This window comes from Archocentrus centrarchus, chromosome 8 (genome assembly GCF_007364275.1).
Source record: "Archocentrus centrarchus isolate MPI-CPG fArcCen1 chromosome 8, fArcCen1, whole genome shotgun sequence".
Taxonomy (NCBI): Eukaryota; Metazoa; Chordata; class Actinopteri; order Cichliformes; family Cichlidae; genus Archocentrus; species Archocentrus centrarchus.
This window is the reverse complement of record NC_044353.1, coordinates 21,960,005-21,981,089: the sequence shown is the minus strand read 5'-3', so window position 1 is coordinate 21,981,089 and position 21,085 is coordinate 21,960,005. Positions and strand designations below refer to the sequence as shown.

The window sequence follows — 21,085 nt, the reverse complement described above, 5'->3', positions numbered from 1 at the left end:
CACTTTCCACATCTAGGCAGGCAGGAGGTCTGCTTGACATAATGAAGAGAGCTCAGCCATGATGCTCTGAAGGCTCCTCTCTTATTTCTCCGGTCTTCCCCAAGCAGTAGAGAAAGAAGGAAGCACAAGCCGTCTCCTGCCATTGACTCAGCTGTAATTGGGATTAGCATTAGCATATGTCCCTCAGCCTTGGAGCAGAGCTCTGAGGCTTCCAGCCAAGGAGACTTCCTTTATTGCAGGGCAACTGCATCTGTCTGCTAGAAATAGCTTGCCCCTGCCAGGACATTGTTGTAGGTGTGCCTCTCACCTGGCAGCTGTCTGCAGGCACAGGGCCCATCTGTCACCTGGACTGCTATTCAATTCACCTCCAAAAGCACTGGCCATTATTTGCTGGAGATTGACAGAATGGTGGAGGACTGTATGGTAGTAAAGCAGAAATCACTGGAAGCTGACTCTGCCCTGTGTGACCTTTGTTAGCCTGGTCAGCTGCGTTTAAAATGATAGTGTGCTGAGGTGGATATTGATTTGTGCAGCCAGGATGACTCTTTATTCAGTCATAGAGCAAATAAAAGCGTCAGGACTGCCGATTAGGATTAACTTCACTGATTGTTTTTGTGCATGCAAAGAGCAAAAGTCAAGCTTCTTGTGTGTACGTGAGTAGCTTTGCATAGGTCTACAGACCTACATGCCTGTTCATTCACTGATACACAGTGGATGAACAAATCATTTTGAGATGTCCAGTAACACCAAAGGCTTTGTGCTTTGCATTAGTGCTAGTGAGGGAAGTCCTTTTACACACCCCTCCAATGCAGTCTAAGTCACATGACAGATTACCTGAAACTTGGGGACATTCATTATGGCAAAATCCCTCACACAGCATGTTGAATCCTTGTCTATACAGGTGTATGAGTCTTGGCAATCAACAGCTGTGTCACCCTGCTGTGGAGTGTTCAAACATATCGACAAAAAAGATTAAATGTAATGGAAGAAGCAAAAGGCCAGTGGTGGTTCTCAGCATGTGGTTAACAGCATGACATTACTTTTTCCTTGGTGGAACCACAGTTTTTTTTTTCTCAGTTATTGATGTTTTTTTTTTTTCTTCTTCAGTGATGTATTAGATCAAAAAGAGCCCTGAGATGAATATTCTTTGTGCATTTTATCCATCCATCTGTTTTATATATTATTTATTTTAAATATCCTAAATGCTTAGTTTGTGTTTACTGTATGATACAAAAAAAAAGTCAGAAAACTAAACACACTTACAAACTCATAAAGGCTTCTGCGATGTATGGCACAGGAAAGTGAACATATAAAAGCTGTTCAAACATGGACAAAGGAAGCGTTTCCAGTTGTTATCACATCTTAACTGAAGCGTTTAGGAGCAAAATTAATTTATTTCACTGAATGTGAAGTGTTTGGAAAATACACCAAAAATGCTTGCATACTTTTATCCTGACTCCAATATGTAACATTAATTATTATATTAAACTAGAAACAAAACATAAAAGAAAGACACTAGCAGCATCGGTGTTGCCTTTTTTTTTTTTTTTTGAGATGGCAAGAATTTATGATTCAGTATCACTAAGCAGAAAGTTGTCAGCTGTGTTCACACAAAACTAAACTGTCCATTGTGGGGTTTTTCAGATTTGAAAGGAAACCATTCTGTAACCTTTAAACTAATAACCCCTTTCTTTCTTTTTGTACTCACTTCTATTTTCTTCAAGATGTGACATTTGCTGCCAAAGGCTACTTTGATGCTTTGGTCAGAATGGGTGAACTGGCCAGTGAGAGTCAAGGATCCAAAGACTTGGGTAAGTCACCATCTTAAATTTTCTTTTTTTTGGAGGGGGGGGGTTCCTTTTTTATGACTTGGTCACATTGGCCTTCACATTTTCTTTTTCTTTTTTTGTTTCTATGAACATTATGTTTCTGTGTATAAAAAACAATGTGACTGTGGAAGTTGAGTAGCATCCACAGAAGAGTGTGTGGGTTGATAGAGAAGGTGCTTTTTAATTAGTCTTTTTTCTTTTTCTTTTTTTTTTTTGATCTAGTCATTTCACTCCTGAAGCAGTTTGGTATTAAAGTCTCTCGTGGAGGAAGTGACTTCTTTATTGCATGGGCCTCAATTTCATAGGAAAATGTTTCAAGAAAAAAAAAAACAGTGATCACCAGCACAGTGAGTCAGGGGCTGAATATTGCCATTTTCAATAGCATAGGTTAGTTGCTTTCATCCACTTTCATCCAACCTGAAGTCTCCTCATGTTTGGTAGGAGACTGCCAATTTGATGCTTTTCCTGCGTGGTATTAATTTTGTGGAAGAATGTGTCTGTATACCTGAGGTGTTGCTCTTTAGATAATATGCTTATATCATGTCTGTTAGGTGTGTCTGCATGTGTGTGCTCTTGGTGCAAACATAGAGGTCAATTGGAGAAGCAACACCTGGTGCTCTCATAGTGAGTAGTTTCCTAGGTGATCAGTGATTCTGTGTGTGTGTGTGTGTGTGTGTGTGTGTGTGTGTGTGTGTGTGTGTGTGTGTGTGTGTGTGTGTGTGTGTGTGTGTGTGTGTGTGTGTTTGCTGTCCCCAGCTCATGGGAAATCAGCTCCTGTTTGAAGAGATTTCCTTTTGCACTGATTGTGCATTCGGCTGCTTGATCTGCGCAGAAGTAGCTGTTGATTTGATGGGGCCTTTGTTGCTGTGGAGCTGAGATACAGTTTGGGTTTCTTCCAGCCCAGCCAACAGGGACTGACATGAAAGTGTTTTCAGGATGTTTTATTCAGCAAGCGATCGTCTCGCTCTCTCTCTATCTCTATATCTCACAGCGTTTGTGTGGATTTCTATTGATTCCAAAGTTCACAGCAGTACCTCCACACTGAACTCGGCCTTGCTTACAGTAGCAGGCTCTTCCAGACCAGACAACCTCGGGTGAAGTTGTCACAAAGAGAGAACACTATACGCGATCTGACTGACAGCCTCTTGCACCACCGAACACTTTGACTGTAACGGCACTGAATCTTATTTTAAACAATACGCATTATTGGATGTGCTCGAAAGTTTCTGCGTGTGCCGGCATTTGATTTAACTCCTATTCATAATGGAAATAAAATTACCAAATTTGGAAATGATGCATACACCATTGTGTGTAGGAATATTTCTGCGTGTGTGAGGGAGCTGAAAATGATTCCACAGATAAAACCTGTGCCTCAAGGAGGATTTGGAAAGGAATTTGATATTTAAGACTAATCTTCTCTGTCGTAATATCTGCCCATGCTTGTCTCTCCATCTAGAGACACCAAAGACTGAATCGCTCATTCTCAAAGTTGAACAGGACAGATTGTGACATAGTTAAATATAATTCCTCCTGTCGTTCATTGTCTGTTTCTTGTATGATATGCTGGTTACACCCAGCAGTTCTCTGCATGCCACTCTATTCCCACAGGAAGAATTAGTGTTTTGTTTTCCAGCCGGTTGCTTGCAATATTTTGGAGTCCCCACCCTGAGGTCACTTCCAAAAATAATGACCTCCAGTTCAACTGTATATATAGAGTTAGGATCCAGAGCTCTGGACTTCCTGTTTGGCTGGTAATAGATCACTGAAATAACCGCAACCTGGGAGCATCTCAACTACCCATATAGAACCACAGCCTCTGTTCTAAAGTTGAGAACACAAAATATTTTTCTTCCAGTACTGGTAGAAATAGATATGAGTGTAAAATCAGCCTTGTAAGAAATGTAATAGATATTTGAGTGATTGCCTCCCAAAGTTTTGACAGAGACACCAGTCAGATCGTTAACATGATAGATCAGTTTGTTCTGTGGACTCTGTGTTTGAGCTCACTGGCTGATTGTCCTTTCAAAGGTATTCAGCATTTTTTGTTTGTTTGTTTTCTTTCTCTTTGTGCATGTTCACGCATGCATTTATGAGTTCGAGCTCTTTAAAGCCTGTTAATTCCACAGAAACTCAGTTAGAGATGGGCTGCAAATGGTCCCACCTACACACCTAAGAGTCTGCAGCTGCTATCCATCTCCTTCCTCTCCCCTGCCTTTTTCTCCTCTTGTCTTTGACCCCCCCCCCCCCCCCCCCCCACACACACACACACACACACACACACGCGCACAGTGAGGGATGAAATTACTTTGTGAAAATGATTGCCTCTGTTGCCTGTTTTCATTATCAAATCGACATGCACCATAGCCTGGCTTGATTCTTCACAGCACCTTGACAACAGAGCATGTTCCCACAGGAATCCACCCTGGTGTGTGCTGTACTCTGTGTGCATTCATGCATGCTTGTGTGTGTGTTTTCTGTACATAACCATGTGCCATTTCTATGTGTTTATATAGTATGAGAGCTCTTTTAATCCACTTGTGTAGATCTACGCCTGGAGAGTCTCTCTCTCTTCTCTCGCCAGGCCCACTACTCCCACATGCTTCCTCCCACATATCCTCCTCTGGTTGGGCTAATCATCGCCTGTCACTTTGCCACCCACACACATACATGAACATGCATGCTAACACACACACACACACACACACACACACACACCTGCTCTCCCTCCCTCATTTCTTTCTCTTCTCCTTCTTTCTCTGTTTCCGCCATCGTCCTCTTACTTTATCTTTTTCTCTTCATGTAGGTCTGGAAGGAGTGAGCACTTATAACCTCCTTTTCAACCCATTTAGGGAAATGCAGTGTTTGTGGTGCTGGAGGTATTTACGACAGTCCTAACTGACCAGCCCTTCTCCATTGTGTTTATATCCATTTGAAGCTAGAAGCTTGTTATTTACAACAAGGCCTGTGGCTAAGGCGGTTTACAGGTTTAAACTCCTGAAATTTCAAGCATTTTTATGTCATTATAACGACCCCTTTTTTAAAAAAAAATTTCTTAAAACTGGTCAGTCAGTTTATTTTACCTATTTTCCATTTGCTCTGAAGTCTGTTGTTTCGCCTATGCTTGCTCTGCTCAGTTGATTTCAGAGTTCCAGTGAATGTGACATAAATAAAATTGTCTACATATAACATTGCACACCTAAAACAGTGTCTGACTTGCAATAGACAAATTATTTATTGTTTTGTGCATTTTGTGTGCAATGTCCTTACTTTTAAAAACCAGGTGCCTTGGTGCTTTGGTGCCATTGGTTAATTCACCTGTGTTACGCAGCAGCATATGTAGGCTCAGGCCCCGCAGCGTTACAAAGAGCGGAGTAACAGGATACAGGTGTCTTTTGAGCCCACCTCTTTCTGCATTTACCCAAATTGTATTCAGACCCAAGTGATGCTAAAGTGAAAACACAGATTTCATGCAGCTCTCTTGGCGCTACAACATTTTACATTTGCAGTAGTAAACATGTCAGCATGACTTCAAAATGTAAAATTGGTAGTTTCTATTTAATGTACATGCCTCACATGAGTGACAAGCAGTAGGAGTTTATTTTTTTCTTTTTTCTTTTTACAAAGGCAGCACATCAGTTTGTAAATCTCAGTTTTGAGATATTTTTGTCCGCTTGAATATGCTGCATCTGCCTGGCTGAATAGTCACTAAAGGTATGCTGAAGGTTTTGGCCTGTTTACGACTCAGCATAGTCAGTCTGTGCTTTTTTTTTTTTTTTTTTAACTTCTCTGTGCTTGGCTGGGTCTGTTCCATTATGCTGTCATACATGTCAGTATTTCACTGTTAGAATTTGTTCTCAAAAAACGTGCTAGCACAGAAATGTCATAGATTTTCATATTGTTTTTATATTTGCTGCAGCTTTCCTTTATCCTGTCCTCTGGCTAACAATAAAATAAACTCCCTTTTGGCCGTTTGATTTATCCGTCTACTCTCAACAACCTGGACAAGAATGTGAAATGCATACAGTTTAGTCTCCCTAGCCGGAGGAAATCAAATATCTTTCATCCCCTCTTATCAGCTTTTCTAGCCTTGCTAATGGCTAAATTTTAATAACATCATGTATGATTCAGCACAAAGACGTGTCTTTCGGGAAATAACATGCATTAGGAAAAAAAAAGAGAGGCAAATATTAAAACCACACACTTGCACAGAAAAAAAAAAAAAAACTCTTATTCCTCCCAGTAATTATTGGAGAAAAAAGCAGAACACTCTGGGAAAATGAGGCTGCAAACTGATGTAGCATAACTGTCTTTTTTAGGTTAATGGACCTGGGATGGAAGCATTAAATATCTGCCTGTAATTTTATGCTGTCTAAAAAGAGTAAATGACATGGCTGTTGTTGAGAGCAAATGTTAATACTGGCACACAATGTGTTAATTTGACATGCTGTATTTGAATGAGCACCCACAAGTACACATACTGTATACAAATCTCTCTGACTCTCTCTCACTCTCTGTCTTTAGTGTGGCCTACCTCTCTCCTCCTCCAGCACCTGTCCCTGTTTAAATGAGAGCAGAAGAGCTCTTTTCTTAGCTCTGTGCCACCATCCCAGGGGTCTCTCCCTTCTCCTGCTCTATTTCTGAGACACGCATTGCATGATGGGAAGCTAGTGGCCCCTACAGTCTCCATCTACACTCATTCGCAATGTCCTTCATTTGTTCGTGGCAGGGAACAGCATAGTGTTGGGCAGTTTTATTCAAGGCTACGCATAAAGGTTACTGGTAAGGAAATTTTACACAAAGTTGAGGTTGTGTAGATCTGTCACTTTAATAAAAGGTCACTAAGGTAGACAGTGCAGAGATGTCTAATCAATATAAACTACACAGCAGCTGTAGTCCACAAAAATGCATCTTAGCACGCATACTCAAAACACTGTGTTGCTAGGCAACTCGGTGGTTCCTGATATTCTTCTGTGGATGGTGAGTTATAACAATCAGGAAGTTTGTTGTAGGAGCAGCCATCTGAAAATCCAGTGCTTCACATCGACCAGTCCATTCACTTATTCTACGACATATAGCCAGCCTATGGAAGGTGTGCCTCAGTGTCCTCCTGAAAGCAGCAAAGAGATGGTGCACACCTTATTAAAGACAGATGTCCCTAAGTGAATGAAGACATGAAAGTTGCTGGATCCACCTTTAGCATTTTAACATTCAGCGTGCAGTAAAGGAAAGCATCAGGCTGCTAGGCACATATCATAGTCTGATTTGTGATGATCGGTGATAAAGATGATGCTTAAACAAATGCTAACCTGAAGTAAGTCAAGTCTTAACCATCACCCACATAGTAACATTATCCCATTTGTATTGCGTTGTGCTTTGCACTATTCGCAGACACAGACCGGTCAGTGCCGTGCCAGTGTGAAAGTGTGATCATGTCATTACTGTATGTAATCATTTACATGTGATAATTTAAAATCTTGTCTGCTATTTCTATGCTGTGATACAGAAGGGATCTTGTGTGTATTTGCAGTACTGGACTTATACATGGGAAATAATCCACTCTTAGGGTGTAGCCTATAGAAAATAGATCATGTGCTTTTGAAGCTCCAGTGAGTCTGCTGTTGTTTCCTCTCAGTGGTGCATCAGTATACTCAGTCTGTGTTTAGATGCCCTGGTTTACTTAGAGCATTCTTGCAGGGTCAAGTAGCACACACACTCATGGTCAAAGAGCTTAGTTAGATTTTTTTTAAAGCAGCCCCTCTTTGCATCTTCTTATTTCAACATGACTGTGCTGTTTTTTTTCTTTATAGCATGCCAGTCTTGGATAAAACTGATAAAATGAAATTAGAGTTTAAGATTATCTCTTTTTTTTTCTTTGGTTACATGGTTGTGTCACATGTTACAGGCTGTGCTGTTTGGGGATTTTCCACGTCTCTTCACTGTTTTCTGTCCTACCTGTTGCTCTCTGTTTGGCTAACTTACCCTCAATTATTTTTTTTTACTTTTTTCATACTTTAATTCTTAGAAGGTTTTGTCTCAGGGGAGGGAGACAAAATAATTCCACATCACAAACACAGTACTGTGCACATGTCTTGAGCCACCGCTAGTTTCTTTATCTTTTGGTTTCAAGAGACCAGACTTTCTAGTAATTTTTATTTTTTTTTTATTGGTCTTGAGCAGTAGTTTTCTAGTCTTCCAAGGGTTTTATTTGGACATTGGCCAAAGCCACTAAATACTGACCTATGAATTATTCAAACATAAAGGAATCTAACGCCAACACGTGACAGACAGCTTGGCAAAGAGGAAATTTTAAATTGTATCTTCAGGTACTTTGTTAGCAGCCTGTCACAAAAACACATAAGTTGTTTGCATTTCTTTACTTAAATCTATGAAAAAATAATCCAAATACCACAGTTTGACATGCATAAAATAGTATTTTTTTCTAAAGTGCTCTTAGAAGAAAACGTGGCAGATCTCAGCATGATGTGTGCAGTGTGTCCTTAAAAAAATTGCACAAATGGAGGACAAACGAAATGGCAGGGCTTAAAACTATCTACAGCTGATGAAGAGTATCTAAAAGTCATGTCCTTTAAGAAAAAAATCCAGCAATGATCTGACACAGGACTTGAGAGATGCATCTGACCCTTCAGTTGATCCATCTGCTGTTCACTGAAGCCTCATCAGAAATGATCTCAGTGGAAGGGTGGCTGTGAAGAAGCCATTCTTAAGGAAGGGAAACAGGGAGAAAAGGTTGAGGTATGCCACATTACACAAGAACTGGACTGGAAATCAGTGCCAGCAGGACTTATGGAGTGATGAATCCAAATTTGAACGATTTTGGTTTAAATTGTCACAAATATATACGTAGTATGAAAGGAGAGAGTTACAACAGTGAGTATCTACTGTACAGCCATTTGTAAGAATGGCTGTGGATACCCAAGAAGCCTGGAGAACTATTCCTGGAGACTATTTAAAGAAATTATATGAAAGCTGCCTCAGAGAGTTCTGGCTGTGTTGAAGAATGAAGGTGGTTGTACCACTTTCAAGCCCATTAGAATTGCACAAACTCAGTTTTTGCCTTATGTACAGTATTTTCATGTATATTTCCATGTTACAATAAATTGTTGCTCCTGTTTCCCTTTTTCCTAGAAAAATAAAGAAATGAAGGATGGCTTAAGACTTTTGCACAGTACTGTAATTCAACACATGTACCATAATCTGTATGTCACAAACTAACTCTCTGCTTTTAATCATGCTTTTTTTTGTACGTGCCACTAGTTTAGTTTTTCCTACCTCATTCCTACCTGTAAATTTTGCAAGCATGTCAAATTGAATCCCTTATAAACTACTGCTGCTGGACGGGGGGTGCAAGGCTTTTTCATCATTGTGCAGGTTTCCATAGCTTACTGGAAATACAAGTAACTCGTATACTCTGAGGAGACAATGCAACTGTCATGACTTCCTTTAATTTTTCCTGAGACAGGAAATGGCTCAGGGTGGACTTGAAACCCAGCCACCGCGGTGGCCTTTTGGGTTGCTTACTTAAGTACTACTACTGTGAGCTGTACAAGCACTGCACACAATTTAAGTTTATGTTGTCATAAAGTTATTTTTATGCAGTGGTGACGTGTAGCTTTGTATGCATTTTATGACCTCATGGTCATGGTAATTGTTTTTGTTTGTTATGAAACTGAAAATATACATATTTTTTGTTATAAATTGTTAATGGGCCAACAGCAAAACATAAAGGTTTCAGCTTAGTGATGCCAGAGGATTATACCTCTACCTCTGCTCCTCAGATTTAATGTCAAGAATATGGTATATATATATATATATTACTGCACTTTGCCTCACTTCCCTTCAGCAATCACATATTTCTCCTGTTAAATCTTTATTTTGGCCTACATGCATGACACCATTGCTAGGCAAACTTATATTAGGCTAGTAGGTTGGACAGCTGTGATTGCTGAGCTTCTAATTTAAGCCAGGTGTCATACATGCATCAGTATTTTTCTCTTCTCCTGTGAGAGGCTACATGAATGAGCAAAGCAGACTGAGTTTATCATTGAGTTTACAGAACCAGTAAATAAGTGTGTGTGTCTTTCTCTCTCTGGAAGAACTTTAAGTATAAGCTGTCCTTAGTTGCTCATTAACTGTGCTCATATGTTGTGGTTCCACAGAGTATACTCATACATGTGTAGCCTACACACGGGGCTGTCCAGAGTCTCAGCTATTATCTGTGTCTCGCACATTATACCGCTGTCCCATTGTACTTGCATACTTGTTTGTTTCCCTTGTGGCTTGGCTTGCCAGGTAGGCTGGTGTTTACATCCCTGCTTAGTCACGCACACTGTGCACGCTCGCATTGTACTTTACACAGACTCCCCAGGCGAGACACACACCACTCACCTCCCCAGGAGAACGTATATGCTGATGTAATGATAGTTGATTGTAAGGGTGGAGCTCTTTCAACTGTGTTTTGTAACACAGCATTTTGCCGGCGTTGTTCCTCATCTTGTAGCTTCTTCCATGGCAACGACCCTCGCATTTTCCTGCTTCCATGACAACCCTTAGTGAATCTGGTTTGACCTTCAGCAGTGATTCAGTGTCTCTCCATCCACCTCCATTCTCTCCATCTCTGTCTCTCTTGTTGCAAACTTCCACTTTTTTTTTTTATTTTATTTTTTTTTTCTGCACGTTAGCCCACATTCTGTTATTCAGTATTTTTTTTTCTCTATTTCCACCTGTGTGGGTGTATCATGGCTGCTGTTACACAAGCAGTCAATACATCTACACAAGCTGATGTCATACTTCAGGGGACAGTCTGTTCATATGCATGCACAAGAGTCCTACATGCATGCTTCCTTCTCTGACTCAGTGGTTTGAGCTGGCAGGCGTGTGGCTGCTTGTTGCAGAGCTGCAGGTGCAGACCAACCTGAGCTCGCCTCACAACAAAGAAACTATTGTTTCTGTCAGCCAAAGACACAAGCGAGGTTCAAGTAAGCTGGGAAATATTGATACTAGAATGACAGGTCCTTGAAAGTTTATTTACCAGTGTTTTTCTGTGTATCCCGTGTGTAGGCGTGTATCTGTATGAGGGTGTATGGTGATCAACATGTCATGTTATGTCATGTCAGTCCATGATAGTGTGCAAATATCCTTATTGGGCTGGTTGCTCTTTACACCAAGTCTCACTAAGTTGTCACGCTTGACAGATGTTTTCTGTAGGAACCAATAACGGTGTAAAACACATTCTGTTTTTTCTTATTTTGTGTCTTTATTAATTTTAGATTGAATTCTCTGATGTTAATGGCCATTGAAAGATGCCCACATTGCTGTTACTGTTTTTGTGTGATGATATTGAAGTTGCCATGGTAACGGTTTGTATCCCCCAAAGTGTTTTCTTTCTCTCTCTCTCTCTCTCTCTCTCTCTCTCTCTCTCTCTCTCTCTCTCTCTCTCTCTCTCTCTCCCCCTCTCCCCCCCCGTTTAAATATGCAGTAATGAAACTGCATATGACACGATGATGCTTTTTTTCAGATTTGTTTTTTGTATTTTTGTGACTTCTTGCAAACACCCAATTTACCTATTTACTGCCACCATACATGACATGTGTGAGTCTGCGCGCATATGTTGCCAGCACAGTGATGGATACTCATTAGTTAATTGATCCAGCTAGTTGAAGCCACCAGCAGAATGACAGGGTTTCTAAGCCTGAAGGGCTGTGATCAGGGATGAGTATCTGTAAGCTGCTTAGTGGGCCTGCTGGGAACTGACAGGATGCTTTGGCCTCCTTCTCAACTCCTGCGAGGCGCAAAATCAGCAGGCAGGTTGCAACATGAGCAAAAGGCATTGCTGTCTAGGGCACTCGGTGATGAGCTTGTCAGGCGTTGTAGCGGCAGTGATTGCAGTGAATTTAGCAAGCGATGGTGTGAAGAAAAAAAAAAAATCTTGGTAAGATGTCTGTTTTTGCTGCACGCAGAGGTTTCTGGTGATAAGCAGGTCAGCAAAATTCTAAAAGTAGAATTTAATTTTTTTCCCCCCTACGTTCTACAGTAAGATAGAATTGCTGGCAAATGCAGTACATCAAAATACACTTTGAAATATCTTTATCTCCTAACAAGCTACAGTATAGAATGTTATGCACAATTTAATATGCATCTATATGCTGCTTCTAAATGCTAAATGGGGGTAGTAGTTGTAGTGCTACAAAAATGTTTCATTCATTACACATTTTGCTACTGTTTACAATTTTCTTGCAGAATGCTGATTGCATATTACAGTTTCCTTCCCTCATATGGTCTAAACACCAAGCTCAAGTTTCACAGCTTTGAATAAACTTTGGGTTTTGTTTTTTTTTTTTTTTTTACTTTGAACTGTTGAAGTCAGCTCTGTCATGATCACTTCAGTGTCATTGGTTTGCATTGCGCTTGCTGTTTGTCATGAAGGAGACCACTCCAAAGCCCTTTGGTGGAGAATAAAAGTTTGTTCTGAATTCTCTTCAGCTCAAGTAGCAATTTTTACTTATGGAGCATTTTGAGGTGGGTCGAGATCTGCTCTTATAGGTCAGCCTTCAAAAGATGATGTAGCGGGAGAGGAATCAAAGTGCCCTTTATTGTTCATATTTTACATTTTTATAAGATAGTTGTAACATTAATGTCTGCATCAAACAGAGTAATAGCATTTTTTTTTTAACCACACTTTCAGTTATACTTGTAATTAATCAGAACTTTAATTGAAGATAAATGTTGTTGCTTATGCTAAAAAGCCATTTAGTGATCCCTAAATATACAGTATGTAACACGTTTGACAGCTAAAGGGGCTTTGGAACTCCTCGTCAAGGAAATATGTGTGTCTCATTTTTCTGTACATGTATATCTCACACTCTCTTTACACCAGGCCTGTCTTTGAATGTTTGTATGTGTGTCTTTCGCTCAATGTTGCTCTTTGTATTCCTTTTCTTGACAATGCACTGCACATTCAGAAGCGGCAGTCTGTAGGTATATAAATGTTAAAAACTCACCAGCTGCATGATCCTACCTTATGTTTATGTTTTGGCTGCTTTTTATTTTACCACTTTATCCTGTGGAGAGTTTAACCTTTCTTTTAGGTGTTTCTTTTCTTTTTGCTGTAAATTACGCTGCCTAGTAATCAAAGAAAGAAAGGCAGTATGTTTGATCTCCAGAAGACACCAGCAGTTATACCCGTGAACAACTAGAATTTAATCTAAGCCTTTTGCCCCCCCTGCTTTTGTTTTTTCACTTAATTTTCTTTTCATTTTTCCCCATCACTTGATCTCGGTTGTCTGCCTCCATTTTCTGCTATCTTGGGCCAAAAACAAACTTTCATCATATTCTTCATCATCCTAGTTACAAATCACTTGTCCTGTATGTTTGTGTCTCTTGTGTTGCTACTGCATGGGCTTTGCAAGCTGGGGTCTCTGTTTTTCTCTGTTGTTTTTCTTGTTTAATCTCTTTCTTTCTTTTTTCAAAGTTTTTTTTCCCCCCCTGTGGTTTCCTGTTCTCTCTATTTTCTGCTTATGTTGTAGAGCACTGTTGATGTGTTTCTCTCATTCTCCCTGTTTCTCTCTGTGTAGGGGATGTGCTGTTCCAGATGGCAGAGGTCCACAGACAGATCCAAGTGCAGCTAGAGGAGATGGTTTGTATTTTGAGCTCAAAAGGTTCCTAACTGTGCTGCTCAGCACTGCATGGTTACAAATGAAATCTTTTAACGGTAGATCAACCAAGTTATTACAAAAAGAGTGCATTTTAATTTGGCTGTGTGGCTCTGCTCCTCAAACAATTTGCCCAGTGACGATGCAAAGTTTGCCCTGAGCTATTGACTTTATGGAATAAATGATGTTAAATGAACATAAACTGGTATTGAATGAACAGGCATGCTGAGCCTATATAATCCAAATTGCTAACACAGGAGGTGTTGAGTCAGTTAATTGAGCTGTATGGCATTCTGGGTAATTTTCTTCTTTGCTGGATTATCCAGAGGTTACTGCTGTGCACCTAACTCATAAAAATAATGGACAAAGGTGCCACAATCATTATGTGCCCTGGAGCTTTAGCACTCCAAGTTCACTTTGGCACTCACAGGCCTCATGTCATAGGCTGATTTATTTTTTTATTGGACAGGCTTCCTTGATTCTGTGTATATACGTGACCATCTGTGCCTACCATCCAGATCATGAATCCAGTCTAAGAAAGGAATGAAAAATGTAAAGTTTTCTCATTATTGCTTGTGATGCACAAGAGTTTGGAGTCTCCTTTGTCGTTCTATAACCCATCAAATGTTTTTAAAGATGACAGATATGGACTGTAGCATACTTTCTTTTTTTTTCTTCTTTTTTTAAAAGAGAGTCTTTTGTGAGAGTGTCACCTTGCATGTTTTTCCCAATGGCATGAGAAACCCGAGCTCCTGGAGATAACCTGTGCAATTACAGGGATAGCATGCAAGACCCGACACAGAGGCGTCCTACCCGAGTTTGAACACAGTTTCCTCTTGCTGTGAGGCAACAGTGCTAACCACTGATTCACTGATCTGCCTTTTAGTATAGAGGCATGCTGTTGTAATGCACAGCAATGTGGTTTGTCTTTTTTTTTGTGCTGAAATATCCGATCCCTTTCCGGAAAAAGACATCTGGATGGCAGCGTATATTGCTCCAAAACCTGTATATGATATTCAGCATTAACTGGCCCACAAATATTAAATGTGCATTTTTTTTACTTCCCAAAGATTCTCCCAGTTGCTCTTTATTTTTTTCCAATCTAACATAAGTGTTTTGTTTTTTTCTTTAAATTCACAGTCCTGCTACTCCTGTCAATTTTTTCTTTCTTTTGAATGTTGCAGGCATTTTTAAAGTTTTTAAATTATTTGTCAAATAATTTGTCATTGCATTTAGCTATATGAACATTTTAAAATTTCATTCCAAATTTCTTGGCAACACCATTGTAAACTAATATTATTGGCAATAGTACTGGCAGAGCTATACCTAAATTCCCATTTTCTGAACCATTTCAATATTAAGTTAAATTGGCGTTACAGGACAACATTGTTACTTTGAGTTATCTCACTTACCACAGAAAACATATCCTCATGTTTACTTAAATGTTGTGTGCTTTTGTTTACCCAGCTTAAATCCTTCCACAATGAGCTTCTGTCTGAGCTGGAGAAGAAGGTGGAGCTGGATGCTCGTTATTTGACTGTGAGTATCTGTAGCTCATGCTTCCAAATCCAGAGGAGAGTAACGCTTCATAAGTGCACTCCATATTTGAGCTTATTATAACAGTCCATGTAATGTGGCATCAAATTAGTTAAGCTTGATTTGACTAAAGTGATTGCAGAGATGGAGGTAAAGCTGTGTGTTCTGAACTGGTTCGAAGTCTGAGACAATTAAAGGGTTGGTTTGGGAAAAGAGATGTTTTGAAATAACATTTAAGTCGTCTCACCCCGTGAAGGGTAGACTGATTATAATAAACCCCTCCTGGAGTGTGTTTGTGTGTAAGCACTGTGAAGCTGGTCTACATGTGATATCTTTAGAATGAGTGGGTTGCAGCCTGAGTGTAGAGCAGTACTGCTGTGCCGTGTTTTGGGGGATGGGATAACGTTACCATTATTGTATTGTATTGTTGGAAGGACCACGTTGTGAGCTGCTGCAGCTCTCAGCTGCTCACTCACACACACTCCTTACATAATATTGCTTTTTAAAATTAAATGTGTGTGTGTGTGTGTGTGTGTGTGGGGGGGGGGTCTCATTTACTTCTCTGGTTTCTGACATTTATATCTGGGTGTTTCCCTGAGCTTTTAACAACCATTACTTAATATGAATATCTTACAGATGTGCTGCAGTGATAATCGCGATCGCTTTGCTTCTGAACTTTGACTGAGTTCAGAAAGACTCAAAGGAAAGTGTGCTTTTGTTCTTTTCCAGACTGGAGCGTTCCCTCTGGTGTCCCTCTTCTGCCTCTTCTCCTTCTCTTTTGCTCGTACTATTGTGTGACGTAATGATTTGTGCTGAGTTTACAACATTCCTTATTCATTACACAAAGGTCAGAATTTGGGCATCGCTTTGAATTACAAAAAGCAAATGGATTGCTGTACCAATAAAGAGCCACATCTCTGCGAGATCAGCCTTTAAAAACAAGGGTCACATTCTCAATGTGTACCAAAGTTCACCAACCGATCCCTCTGTTTCTAATCTGCTTTCAGTACACACACTAGTTATCTGTCTGGAATTGTACCCAGTGACTAATAGTTGTGTGGTAAACGAATGAAAGTGTATTGGCTTTAGCTTTAATTAGGAGCTACATTTCAGCTCATTGAAGAGGATGCTTGGAATATTACTTTATATACCCTGCAGGGCAAACTTACTCGATAGTCAATTGTTCTGTTTCTACTCATTGCTATGATTTATGTGCTGGATGCTGTTCACAATAGAGTCAGAGCTCCTAGGAGTTAAATTACATGTCAATAGCAGGAGCAGCAAATGGTGTTTGCACTGCTAGAAAGACTAGGGGAACGAAAGGATGGGTCATTCATTGTTATTGGGTTACAAAGGGGATACCTGTGCACATGCAGAGAGGATTCTGATGTTGAAAGCTATGTAGCAGTAGCCCAAAAAATTGCAGCCATTTTTATTTATTTTTATATATTTTTTTTAAGTGTGATGTTTAGAAGGTCGATGCTGTTTACAGGTTTTCAGTCAAGCATAGACCAATAGGAGTAATGCCACCAATTTCTCATCTTTAAAATTGAAAGATTGCATGTCTCATACCGTTAGATTCCTCGTGACAGCAGCAGTTTCCTTTCTGTGCCTTCTCAGAATACCTAGAATGTGCTACCTGCATCTTCAGCGGCTTACAGTATGCAAATGTGGGTGTTGAACCCGCGTGCATGATCTCTCCAATTTTGCCGTGTACTGAAACCACATGAGCTTTGTCACACTAGACACTGTTTCTATAGCAACAGAGCTGGTAAAGCCTGGAACCAAAGTTGTTTTTCCTCATAAATGAATAAATAAGCAAATTACATTAATCAAATAAATAAGCTTTTGGTTAAAAATCTAAATGAATAGCTTTAGAATTTTACATCCAACCATACCTTGTTTTACATGGTAGGAAATTGCTTTTTTTTTGCCTGTTTCAATACACTACGAAAATCAATTTGAGCCCAGGTTGAGAGAAGTACTCAGATGCTTTAAGAGACACAATCGCAGGCTGTGCAGATGTTAAATCACTCCGAAAGGACAAATAGAAAGCAATCATGGAGCTTATAAATGATTATATGAATTGAGAAAAAGATTGCTTTTGGACATTTTCAAATAATCCTGTGTTCCAGCCTCAGCACCACACTAAAAGAATTTTCTGGTGTATTACAAAACAGAAGCAAGTTTCAAGACTCAAAGGGTTTTTTTTTTTTTTTTTTTTTTTTTTTTTCCTGAGCTTCAAACTTGCATAAAAACTTTTGGAAAGTGGTTTTCAGTCCTATTATTTGCCTCATTTATTTCTGTGGGGTTTTTTTGGGGTTTTTTTTCCACCCAGGCCATTTAATTTGCAGTCCTGTTTTAGGAAGTCTAATTTTGTGTTTTTGTGCACCACTTGCTGCCCCACGTAGGCTGCCCTGAAGAAATACCAGATGGAACACAAGAGCAAAGGGGAGAGTCTGGAGAAGTGCCAAGCTGAACTAAAGAAGCTGCGCAGGAAGAGTCAGGGCAGCAAGAACCCCTCAAAGTATGGAGAAAAAGAGATACAGGTGAGCCTCTTTTTGGGTTTTTACATAAAGGATAGCACTTCTTCAAACATGTACAATAATTACAATAAAAGTACCTGATATAACCATTCAAAAATCTCAAGAAGAACAACAGAAATCACAGGGACGGAATTTAAAAATAACAAACCAAGTCAGACACTCTGCCATATCTAGTTTTAGCAGAGTTTGCATGGATGTGGGTGACAGTTGGATTTGAGATTTATGAGTCTTGGTGAAAATAATGACTTTATTCTTCATAAAGTAAAGAGAACATTCAAAACAGCCAGGATGCGGGTGGAGGCGGTGGCGACGAGGTGTCCTGAGTGGGAAGGCAAATAGTGGAGGTTTGATCATGAATCGTGCACCCTTCACAATCTTTATTACATCTAGACGCATATGACAAGCACTTTGACAAGAACATGCATGGGGGAAATAACTACACTAATTTATATACTGAAGGCCTGTGCACTTTATTCAGCCAGTATGTTTCAGCACAAGGCTTTGATCAGAGTTTTAATGGGAGGACTAAAAGCGCAGCCTGCACATGCAACACAAAATAGATGACTCAATTATCAAAGGTGGGCTAGATAAGATGGCAAAAATCTGAGGATGTTGGACTTCAAACGCTGACGTTTCAAAAATTGAATTCATAGCGGAATGCTATCCAACTATATTATTTGCTGAAATTTTTACAGTTTTGTAATTGCTTAATGAAATAATTACTGTAACTACAGCACAGTGCAAAAAGTCTTAAACCACCTCTAATTTCTTTAGATTTTCCTGGGAAATGGGAAATAGGTACAAACACACAGTAAATAAGGCAAAAACAAGAGTTTGTACATTTCTAATGAGCTTGAATATCAATATTTGGTATGACATGTGGCAGTGGCGCAGTGGGTAGGTGTTCGCCTTGCAGCCAGAGGGTTGCTGGTTTGAGTCCCTGCGCTGCATTGTGTCCTTGGGCAAGACACTTAAACCACATTGGCTAACGGTAGCGCTGGTCTCTGGCTGCATGACTGCAGATGCTTGTCTCTGGATGAGTGATCTGGAACGATCATTTCATTGTGTGCCTTGTGCGCACAATGACAATGGGTTTAATCTAACATCTAACCACCTTTATTTTTCAGCACAGCTTAAACACTCTGAGGCAGCTTTCTTCTCATTTCTTTAAGTAGTCTTCAGGAATAGTTCTCCAGGCTTCTTGAAGGACATTCAAAGCTCTTCTTTGGATGTTGGCTGCCTTTTGTTCTGTTCTCTGTCAAGATGATCCCACACTGTGTCAGTACTGTTGAGGTCCGGGCTTTGGTGAGGCCAATCCATCACTGACAGTGTTCAGTTGTGTGTTTTTCTATCCAGGTATGCTTTTACTATATTGGTAGTGTGATTGGGATCATTATCATGCTGAAAAATGAAGCTGTTGCCAGTCAGACACTTTCCAAATGGTATTGCATGGTGGATCAGAATCTGATGGTACTTTTCTGCATTCATATTTCCATCAGCCCCAAACCTTGACAGAGCCTCACTGTTGTTCCTTTCTCCTGATCCCATACCGTATGTGTATATATGTAATGATTTAAACCAAAACTTTCAGCTTTTGGTTCATCACCTGTTATCACTGATTTTGTTTTCAGTCCAGTTCTTGTGTAATTTGGCATATTTCTCCCTGTTTCCCTTCCTTAAGAATGGCTTTTTGACAGCCACCCTTCCACTGAGACCATTTCTGATGAGGCTTTGGTGAAAAGGTGATGGATCACTGATACATCTATCGGGTCCTTTGTCAAGTCTGTTCATTAAGACCGTGACTTTTGGATACTGTTCATCTACTGCTTCTTCTCTTGTCCCCCAGTTGTCCGGTTTCCTTTGAGTTGGTTGCTTTTTTCACGTTTGAATGATTCATATGTCATTGTTGAATGGCTCGATACAAAAACAAACCAAAAAAAAAAAGAAAACTGAAAATGGTACGGTACAAGGACTGGACTGAAAATGAGTGAGAAAGCAGCCGATGTCCAAAGAAAAACTTTGAAAGACCTTCAGAAAGCCTGGAGAACTATTGCTCAAGACCATGCTGGGTGGCTCAAAACTTTTGCACAGTTTTTTTGCAAAGGTATTAGAGACACATCATTTACTGTATTTACCTTTGATCATGCTATAACACAGTGATCAAATGTTTAATCATTGCTTAAAAGAAAATGTTTTTTTTTTCTGTTTACATTCATTTTGTGATTCTTTCCATAGCAAGAATGTGGGAGTCCTTCAGGTTGAAAAGATTCTTTACTGTTAGACATGACTGAATTAGCTACCTTTCATAGTTAGTTTTCGATCACTTGAGCACCTACTTGACAGTGGAAAACATGCTCCTTACATAGACACTCTCTTTCTCATTGTCAAGCTTTATTCTAATGCTGTCTGCATGTTTATTTGTGTAGTCCTTTAGCCAGTGTCACTATCAAACTGAGAAAAATGACACAGCAGAGAATGTCAACAGTGTGATTGCTGTTCCTTCTCAAGGATTTCACTGGAAACTTGGGGGGATGGAGGCAAATGTCAAACTAGCAGGTCAAGACTTGCAGGGTAATTACTGCACTGTTGGTCTTGCCATGAAGTGTAGCTGTCCATGACAGAATCAGATCGATGGCTTGGCCAGAAAAAAAATGATTCTGCCCTCACTTAAGCATGGTACTGTTTTCCAGAGTTTTGTGAGTATAAAAACATTCCTTTGCCTCTCAGTTTCTTGAAGAAGAGGCTCCTCCTCTGTCTGATCAGCTTACATGCTGTGACACGCACTTTGTCACACATCCGCCCTATCCTGTCTGGAGCAGTATGGCAGTGCTGGATTGATCTGACTGCGATGTCGCATTGAGTTTGTTCCACAGTGTCAGGCATGTCATAAAGAGATACTGTCTCAAGTGTCATCATAAAGCATCAAACCTCACAGTGTGTGGCAGTCCAGTTTTGTTCAGGCCACAGCTTGAATTGGGAGGGCTGCTTGAGGGCGCCAAACCAATAAAGCTCAGCTAAGAATGGCAAGTTGCTACATGTATCTGGCTACCTGAAGCTTGTGTTACATAATTAGACCTTTGGTAAGGTTCCCGTGGTATAGTTTGATTTGATAAACAGCCACTGCACTGCAATCAACAGAATAAAGAAGTACTAAAAAAAGTACAAATTAGTTTAATGATTTCAAAATACTATTCCAGGTTCTCAATATAAATGACCCCCCCACCCCCACCCCCAACATGCTTGTATTTTTACATGCTACTGACAGTTTAGCTTTATTATGGGCTTCTGAGTTGTAATGTAATTTAAACTTTGTCTTGAAGGATTACAGAAGACCCCTGGGGGCATTAAAACAGCTTACCCACAGCGAACAAATACAAAATCTGTTCTTTTTTCTTAATGGCTGTGCAAGAGCAAAGTAGTTGCCATAGTAATTGGGCAAATACACTGACTAACATCACAGAGCTACTATCAGCAAAAAAAAAAAATAAAATAAGGAAGGAAAAAC

At 39.9% G+C, this 21,085-nt stretch overlaps 1 protein-coding gene across 5 annotated transcripts in view; it reads left to right on the top strand.

Annotated features, from left to right (window-relative positions):
• Positions 1–21,085, top strand: part of LOC115785161 (brain-specific angiogenesis inhibitor 1-associated protein 2-like) — a 51,075-nt gene that overhangs the window by 15,971 nt on the left and 14,019 nt on the right. For all 5 annotated transcript variants that reach the window (XM_030736652.1, XM_030736655.1, XM_030736651.1 and 2 more), the window contains exons 3-6: positions 1,725–1,811; positions 13,421–13,482; positions 14,966–15,037; positions 17,446–17,583. In XM_030736652.1, coding sequence (XP_030592512.1) covers positions 1,725–1,811; positions 13,421–13,482; positions 14,966–15,037; positions 17,446–17,583 — 359 coding nt within the window. The remainder of the gene's footprint in view (positions 1–1,724; positions 1,812–13,420; positions 13,483–14,965; positions 15,038–17,445; positions 17,584–21,085) is intronic.